The 8,657-nt window shown below is 42.6% G+C and overlaps 1 protein-coding gene across 1 annotated transcript; it reads left to right on the forward strand.

Moving 5' to 3' along the window:
* The first annotated feature begins 148 nt into the window (after positions 1–148).
* On the forward strand, positions 149–7,073 carry LOC121393392 (extended synaptotagmin-1-like). The gene is made up of 13 exons (XM_041561846.1): positions 149–2,288; positions 3,018–3,059; positions 3,645–3,779; positions 3,869–3,942; positions 4,029–4,098; positions 4,182–4,271; positions 4,405–4,460; positions 4,924–5,044; positions 5,697–5,858; positions 6,441–6,523; positions 6,629–6,677; positions 6,776–6,865; positions 6,954–7,073. The coding sequence occupies exons 1-13, from the start codon at positions 2,070–2,072 to the stop codon at positions 7,071–7,073; spliced, it is 1,311 nt and encodes a 436-aa protein (XP_041417780.1). The 5' UTR covers positions 149–2,069.
* The last annotated feature ends 1,584 nt before the right edge of the window (positions 7,074–8,657 follow it).

Below are 8,657 nucleotides of genomic sequence, written 5' to 3' on the forward strand. Positions count from 1 at the left end.
TCATCCGCCTTTTGTTGGCAGTCAGTTAGAACTTTTTGCACCTCTTGTACAGCTCCAGCGACAGGCCGCAGTGTGTCCTCCATAGTACTCACTCTGTGTTCCAATTCACCAGTGCGTTCACGAAGGTTTTGCATGTCCTGTCGGATGATGGACAGATCCACTTTTATTTCCTCCGTTCTGGCAGTTATAATGCTGGTACAGGCCTCCTTAGAGTCCCGGATTTCTTGGAGAATATCTTGTAGGGTCAGCTCCGGTGGAGTTGGAGAGGAAGGTGGGGAGGGAGACTCCCGCGGAGTCTGCGATGGTGAACCTCCGCCATTTTGTTGATCCTTACTCTCCCTCGCATACTTTCCCAACTTGGATGCTGCTTCAGAGGCACGTTTTTGTGCCTTGTTCTGCCCCATGATTGTTCTCTGTGGCAAGGGGTCACACTTGTAGTGTTGTGGTTCCGTGGTGAGGTTGGATGGCAGCGATCTATACAGGATTATAAGTCTGGAGAACGGAGCGATCTAAAAGTGCGTCAGCTCACATCGGCAGTCGGCCACGCCCCCCAATGATTGGCTCTTTACCCCTGTAGCTGGGGCAGGAATATCTAACTGGCGGCTTTCTTTGTGTCCCAATGCCATATTGTGGCCTGTGATGCTGATCAAACCAAAACACAAGGAATACAACAAAATTCTGTTCATAGTCACCTGACTTTTGGTTCAGCACGGAACCCCCCAAAAAAGTAATTTTGCAGTCGGTCTGCTATTAACTTTAACACTAGGAGCTGATATATATGAGCTTTCTGACCAATTTATTTTCCCATTTACATTACGAGGTCAAACAATATGGAGAGAGAATTAGGGGCAAGTAAAAAATGTAGAATTTGTTGCTGAGCTCCCCTCCCTAAAGTGTTTTGCCCCTAAACCCCCTGCCCTATAAACACTCCCCCCCCCATGCCTGGTGATTGCTGAGACTAACGGTGGTGTAACCCTACGGGCCATTAAAGTAGAATGGGGCCCCAAAAAACTCTAGAACTTTTCCCAAGTGCTGCACTATTTGTGCTTGGGGCACAGTCGGTGTTGGCGTGAGTGTAGGTAACAGTGAATATTGGCTATATGGGGCTCTTATGTATAAAATTATTAGAAAACCGTTAGATAAATATCAAATGCAGAGGCAGCTGTATCCGGGCACACAGAGCATAGCAACATGAGAAAAGAATTGGGGTTACCACCTGTCTGGATGAAAATACTAACCTAATCTTAAATGCAAATGACAATTGGACGAGTCCCTGGCTCAGTATTAGAAAGAGATTGCAATTTGCTTGGCATCTCACAGTCCTGTTCACGCAAATCACTGGAAGGTTAAGGGTAGGGGCAACTTCGGGCGACTTTTCATTACAGCTGGCGCAAGACAGAGAGATGGTGTTCGTGGAGATTGTTTCCACGCCAACTGAAATGAGTCAGTATTGTCATTGTGATGGGACCTGAGTAATGTCACCCCTTGTGCAACTATATTCATATATTCTGTGTAACTTTCATTATTACGTTTATTTAAAAAAAAAATCTCAAATGTTTGAACTATAAAATAGTGTGAGTATTGAAAATAAACGTTCATTGACTTATATAGACATTCACCAGGTTTTAGTTGCTTAATTTATTTTATTTGCATTTTTGAGATTTAAAAAAAAAAAAAAAAAATTCCTCAGATCAGGACAAAATCATATTACAGATAATATATGCTGCTATTGAGTTTCCAGGAGGCATTATGATGTCATCAGTTTGAGTTTGCAGGAGGCATTATGATGTCATCAGTTTGAGTTTGCAGGAGGCATTATGATGTCATCAGTTTGTTTTGCATTGTCTCCTTGTGAGAACAGCATCCATTATGACATCATCGCTTGGGATGACCTAACAATGGGTAATTTGATCTGCTGACTCTGTAACCATGGCAACACCATTGTGAGGTCATAATGATGAAAACAGGCTTTAACAGCTGTCAGGTGTTTGCAGTCATTCTGAGTTAGGAGTTCGAGGAGGAAGGAGCTTGCTCTTTATTCCTTGATCTTTTGACTCAATTTTTTTAAAATGACCGATCAAAATATATTTTTAAATAATTTTTCATATACAAAATGGATCATTACCCTATTATTAGGCTTCTCTGCTGGAGTTTTGGACGTCAGCTTTTTTTATATAATTATAGGAATAGTGATGTGGATCTTGTACAGATGCTGGAAGCCAAGTACTGAGCCATCAGCAATAAAGTGTCAGGACAAAGCCAAGGAACAGGCAAAGGTCCCACACAAGGTAAGTCTCACCCCATTACTGATAACACAATACAGGCATTAGCAATGGAAATTCATTCCATTTTACAACTGCAGATTCTCATTTATTCAATTTATCATTTGAGAAGCTGCCGTCCCAAAAGCTTTGATTTAAGAGCAGACATATTGTGTGGCCGTTGGGTTGAGATTTCTGGTCAGTTGGGTTTTAGAGAAGCCAAATGTTGATAAAGTTCCTTTGGTAGAGAGTATAAATAGCAAATATACAGGGCCTTGTCATGCACATGTGTGTGTATATATATATATATATTAACTGGGAATTGTGAGCTCATCAGGCCAGCCCTGGTTGTATCCAGTAAAATGCCATAGACTTGGTTACTTCTCCCTCCTCCTCTCACTTTACAAAAACTCAACTGTTTATGAACGTTCTTCTTTACAAATATAATGTTGCAATGTGTTAAAGGAGAAGTAAAGTGGTTTAGCACTTGTTGAGCCAAATGTTCGGTACCCCCAAGTGAGAGACAGAGATCAGAAAGGGACAAACAGACTTTTACATGAAACTTTGAACCCAATGAAGATTTTTAGTGACTGTAAATTGGGATCTTCCTCAGAATGACATTTTCTCTAATGATGCAAAAACTATTTTAGATGGAGTTTCCCTTTAATTCATCACTTTACTTAGAAATGAGGGTCACATGTGATTCTTTACATTATTTTATTAGAAACCTAATTTGCTTGTGCCTCTCGTTTGCAGGTCACTGACCGAGAGTTTGAGAGACTCCGGTACCTGCAAGTGGTAAGTGATATACCGGCACTCTTTAACTGGATCTACATGTGTGTCTGTGTGTGTGTGTGTGTGTCAGTGAGTGTGTGTGTGTGTCAGTAAGTGTGTGTCTTGTGTGTGTCAGTGAGTGTGTGTGTCAGTGAGTGTGTGTGTGTCAGTGACTGAGTGTGTCATTGAGTGTGTGTCAGTGAGTGTGCGTCAGTGAGTGAGTGTGTCAGTGAGTGTGCATCAGTGAGTGTGTGTCAGTGAGTGTGTCAGTGTGTGTATCAGTGAGTGCGTGAGTCTGTGTGCATGTGTCAGTGAGTGTGTGTATGTCAGCATGTGTGTGTGTGTCAGTGAGTGAGTGTGTGTGTCAGTGTGTGTCAGTGAGTGTGTATCAGTGAGTGTGCATCAGTGAGTGAGTGTGTGTGTCAGTGTGTGTGTGTCAGTGAGTTTGTCAGTGAGTGTGTGTCTGAGTGTATCAGTGAGTGCGTGAGTCTGTGTGCATGTGTCAGTGAGTGTGTCAGTGAGTGTGTCAGTGAGTGTGAGTAGGAGTGAGCTGCTGAATTCTTGCCTTACACTAACGTGAGCCACTTCTGTTCTTTTCATCCCGGGCAGTTAGTGAACAATTCGTGGCCGTACATAACAAAATATCTGGAGAAATTTCTAAGATGGAGAATTCAGCCGCTGATCAGATCCCGATTTAAATATTTAACCAATTTTCACTTCTTTGATATTGATTTTGGCAATAAGGTAAGTGTCCCGTGTATTTAATTGTCTCTCATGTTGCTCAGTGATTTCCCATCAGACCCATTGTAACCCATTGTGTGACTGTTCCACAGGCTCCACAGGTGACTCACATGAGAGTTCAGTCTGATCCAGAGAAGAAGCAGATTCTCCTGGATCTCAAAATCAGGTCAATATTGTCTCCTTCCCAACCTGTGTATAAGCCTCACTTTAATCTTCCTTCCCACTCACTGACCGTTTGCTCCTCATTTACAGTCTCAACGCAGCGGTGATGGTTAATGTTGGAATATCTAAGACTATCATGGCCGGAGTGAAGTCTGTGAAGGTAAGTGACCCTCATACTGACCTTCTACATGTGCCCATGTGTTGCCCTTGAACATATAATCAATGTCATTTCTCCTCTGACAGCTGGAGGGAACATTACGAATAATTCTGGCTCCACTGATACCAGACGTGCCCTTTACTGAAGCCGTGAACATTTACTTCCCTCGGCGGCCGGTGAGTCCGTATTATAAGGAGTTGCTTCGTGCAGCTATAAATATATATATTTCTCTATAAATACAATTAGTATCTCCGAGATATTCTATTTTCTTATTAACCCTTATACCATCGATCTTCCTTTTTTTTGCAGGTGTTACATCTACAGTGGACAGGACTCACCAACCTGCTTAATATTCCCGGTCTTCAGTAAGTGACTAGATTTATATATATTTATATACCGTATATACTCGAGTATAAGCCGTCCCGAGTATAAGCCGAGGTACCTAATTTTACCTCCAAAAACTGGGAAAGCTTATTGACTCGAGTATAAGCCGAGGGTGAGAAATGCAGCAGCTTCTGGTAAGTTTCGCGAATATTCTTAGGCGCCGGCGAATATTCTAAGGCGCCGGCTACTATTCTAAGGCGCCAGCGAATATTCTTTTTTGCGCTTGACCCGAGTATAAGCCGAGGTAGAGTTTTTCAGCATATTTTGGGGGCTGAAAAACTCGGCTTATACTCGAGTATATACGGTACTAGTGATTCTCTGCCCGTCCTTTCCCACACTTTAGTCTTTAGTCCCAAATCATTGTCCTTTATCCCTCCTCTTATATTTCCCTCCCATTGTACAATGATTCACTTATTAATGCCCTTCTCTCTCTGCCTCCTGCAGCACCATGACAGAAAGAATGATTGTGGACCAAATTGCCAACTTCATGGTTGCGCCAAAATTTTTCACTCAGCCCCTGGCAGCCAACTTTGACATGAAAAATCTGCCCTTCGCGGATCCCTGGGTAAGAACCAGTATTTCTCTTTCACGACTGTGGGCTCCTGTCCCCCTCTGTTTCCCTGTACAGACTGGTCGGATTGTCCAGGGCCCCCTCCGGACCCCTACCACTACGCCGTACATGCACAAAAGTAGCTGCACTGCATGCATGCACAAAAACAGCTGCTCCACACACATGTATAAAAGGAGCTGTGCAGCAGGCACGCACAAAAGGAGCCACACCACACACATGCACAAAAGGAGCTGCGCCACACACATGCACAAAAGGAGCTGCGCCACACACATGCACAAAAGGAGCTGCGCCACACACATGCACAAAAGGAGCTGCACCGCACGCATGCACAAAAGGAGCTGTGCAGCACACATGTACAAAAACAGCTGCTCCACACACATGCAGAGAAGGAGCTGTGCCACATGCATGCACAAAAAAGAGCAGCGAGAACGCGCCACAAATTATTTTTTTTTGCCCAGGAGATCGGGAGAGGGGTTCTGGTCTAGCATGAGGGCTGGGACCCACCAGGTTTTTTCCTGGTGTCCCACCGGGCCAGTCCGACCCTGTGTACAGAGATGTGGGGGGAGAGTGTCATTCAAAGTCTATGGGAAGTGACTGTTCCCACTGAGTTTATATTCTATAGTCTGACATTTTGTTTTACTTGTAGAACGCACTTCGGATTCATGTATTAGAAGCAAGAAATCTCGTTGCAAACGACTTCTTCTCCAAGAAATCAGACCCTTTTGTAGTTGTGCGCGGAGGAGGCACAGTTGGGAAAACCAGGGTCATATCTAAGAACCTCAACCCGCAGTGGAACCAGACATTTGAGGTACCGCATCCCCCCCACGATTTACATCCACATAAACCCACATTTAGGGGAAGATTTATCAAAGGTTGAGGTGAATTTTTGGATTTAAAAAATTTCAATTTCGAGCTATTTTATGTGTACTTCGACTAGGGAATCGCCCAAATTCAATTTGAATTTGAAAAAAATTGGAAAATTCGAATATCTAAATTTATCATGTGACTTCAACCTTTTGCCATCTAAAACCTGCCGAATTACTGTTTTAGCCTATGAGGGACCTCCTTGAACCTATTTGGAGTCAATTCGTGGACTTTGTAAAATGAAAGTTTTTTTGGGGGAAAACTTTGATTTAAATTTGATCGTACGATTTGAATTCCCTGAATACAGACCTATTCGTATGAAAACAGACCTAATTAGGCCAAAAAAAAAACTTTGACTTAATTTCGGTTGGTCTTTATGAATTCGAAGTAGAAGAATTGAAATTTCGACCCTTGATTAATGTGATCCCAGTTTATTTTGTGTATTTTATAGGTGTGAATAGAAGTGTGCCACATGCAGCAGATATTCCCGTATCTAATGTCACCTCATTGTATGTTTTATTCCCAGATATTATTTTCAGATTTACCAGGGCAGGAGATTGAATTTGAGGTTCTGGACAAAAATGTTCAGAGAGATGATTCACTGGGCAGGTGAGTATTTCTCTTTGTATCAGGGTCTGGGCTTCCATTTATTTTATCTTTATTTCATCTTTTAATACATATACTGATTTTCCTTTTCTCTTCCCCAATGTCCAGCTGTAAAATTGCAGTTCCACATGTGCTAAAGAAGAAATTCATTGATAAGGTAAGTGAATGCAGCCGCCTCCCATGCTGATATAGTGTAATAATCATTCAGTGATTTCCCATGTATCTGATGGAACTTGTGCTTCTCTCCCCCTGCAGTGGATCCGGTTGGACAATGTGAAGTCTGGGGAGCTCCATATCAAGGTGGAAACTCTCAAACTCTTTTCAGACCGTGACAAGCTGCAGAAGGTAAAGTCTCTGTTCCTTCTTATCTGACTAAATGGGGAAAGGTTGGGCTCTTTTGCCCTTTAATCCATCTACTTTGTTTGGTTTCCAGGTTTTAAATCTGAACAAAAGGCCGCGGCCCCCTAAGAGTGAGGAGTTGTCATCAGTTGCCCTTTACACTGTCATCCAAAAAGCCAGGGGTCTGCCAGTGATACGGGTGAGTCACAAGTGATGCCTCTCTCTTGGGCACATTATAGTGTAAATCTTCTTATATGAATCTCTCCTGTATTATTCACCTTATTAATCACATCTGTTCTTCTCTAACAGCCGAAGAAATGCAAATTAAACCCACTGGCCACCGTGGAAGTTTCAGTGACAGATACAGTCAAGAGGACGGGGGTAAGTCGCACATAACAGTGTCCAACCACACAAGGGTTTGGTCTCAAGTTTGTTTGTTTTCACATAAATAATGGGGTGAGGGGTAGGGGCATTTATTTGGAATGATCACTTAGTGCACCATAGACAGTAAAGCAGTGACATACTGTTGTTAGCTGATTGGCAATGGGCAATACCTGATTAAACAATAACACTGATTAAAGCATTAAATCACCAATAATAATTAGCAGACAGAACCAGTTCTCATTTAGAATATCTCTAATTGTTCTTTTTCCAGGCCCAAATAAATTCCGGAGAGCCAGAGTGGAAGGAGAGGTTACAATTCCTCATAAAGGACCCACGCGGCGAGAGAATGCAACTAAATGTGAGTATAAATGTCCTTCCCTTATTGGATCCTTTACTCCTGCAGATCTAGATTGGGGCTTTGCACCTTGTGTGCTGGTTTTGTGTTTCTCTGTCTCCTTCCTTACTGGGTCACTTATACGTGTTCTTTTCACAGGTTCTAAATCAGCGCAACAAGGTTCTGGGACACATCTCTGTTTCCCTATCAACACTCATGGCTGCCAAGGATATGACCATGGAGGGCTGGTTCCCTCTTGAGTCCACAGTAAATAACAGCGAGATTTGGCTGAAGCTGCAGCTGATGGTAAGTGACACATGCTATTTACAATAAGGTTCTACCCTTAAAGGGACACTGTTATAATAGTAAGTTGTCTAAAAGGGGAGGATGAGATGTAGAATAAGATTACATTATAGCACATAAGAGAATGGCATTTGTCTCTGCCACAAGTTTTCTTAATCCATTGCTGATTGTTTCTTCCCTCAGATTCTTGCCCCTCGCATTTTTCATGTGAAGCGATAGAACCAGAAAGAACTTCCAGAACCCAAATCCTGGACCAAGGAGGAACTGAGGAGGATGAAGAGGAGGAGGAGGAAGGAGGAGGAGGAGGAGCAGGAGGAGGATTTAGCACAAAGATGAAGCTTTCAGCTTGAGGCAAAGGAGGCTCTGAAGATCCTTGCCCTGATGGACCTTCTGGATCAGGATAAAGGGACCTTCCTTAGCCCTGTGGCAAAGGAGGGTCCGAAGACTCTTAGCTACCTTTTTGCCACCCAAGAATTAAAAAGTAGAGGCATTGACTATAAATATAAGCAATAAAAAAAATAAAATTATAAAATGAGTGAGCTTTATTAGTGACTGGGCATAAAGAGGCAGAGTAGGAAGGTTAATTATTTGAAACCATAAAAAATACACAGCTACTTAGAATAAGTCAATGTACAACCTTCTAAAATCATGTTTAATGGTGAACTTTCCCTTTAAGGCCATAGGCAGTGACACACGGGAATCACTTAAAAGGGGAAACCTACACATTTTACTCCATGTGTCTTGGGTCTAAGATGGGTCTATATTCTTTAAGTTGCC

Source organism: Xenopus laevis, chromosome 4S (genome assembly GCF_017654675.1).
Source record: "Xenopus laevis strain J_2021 chromosome 4S, Xenopus_laevis_v10.1, whole genome shotgun sequence".
Lineage (NCBI taxonomy): Eukaryota > Metazoa > Chordata > Amphibia > Anura > Pipidae > Xenopus > Xenopus laevis.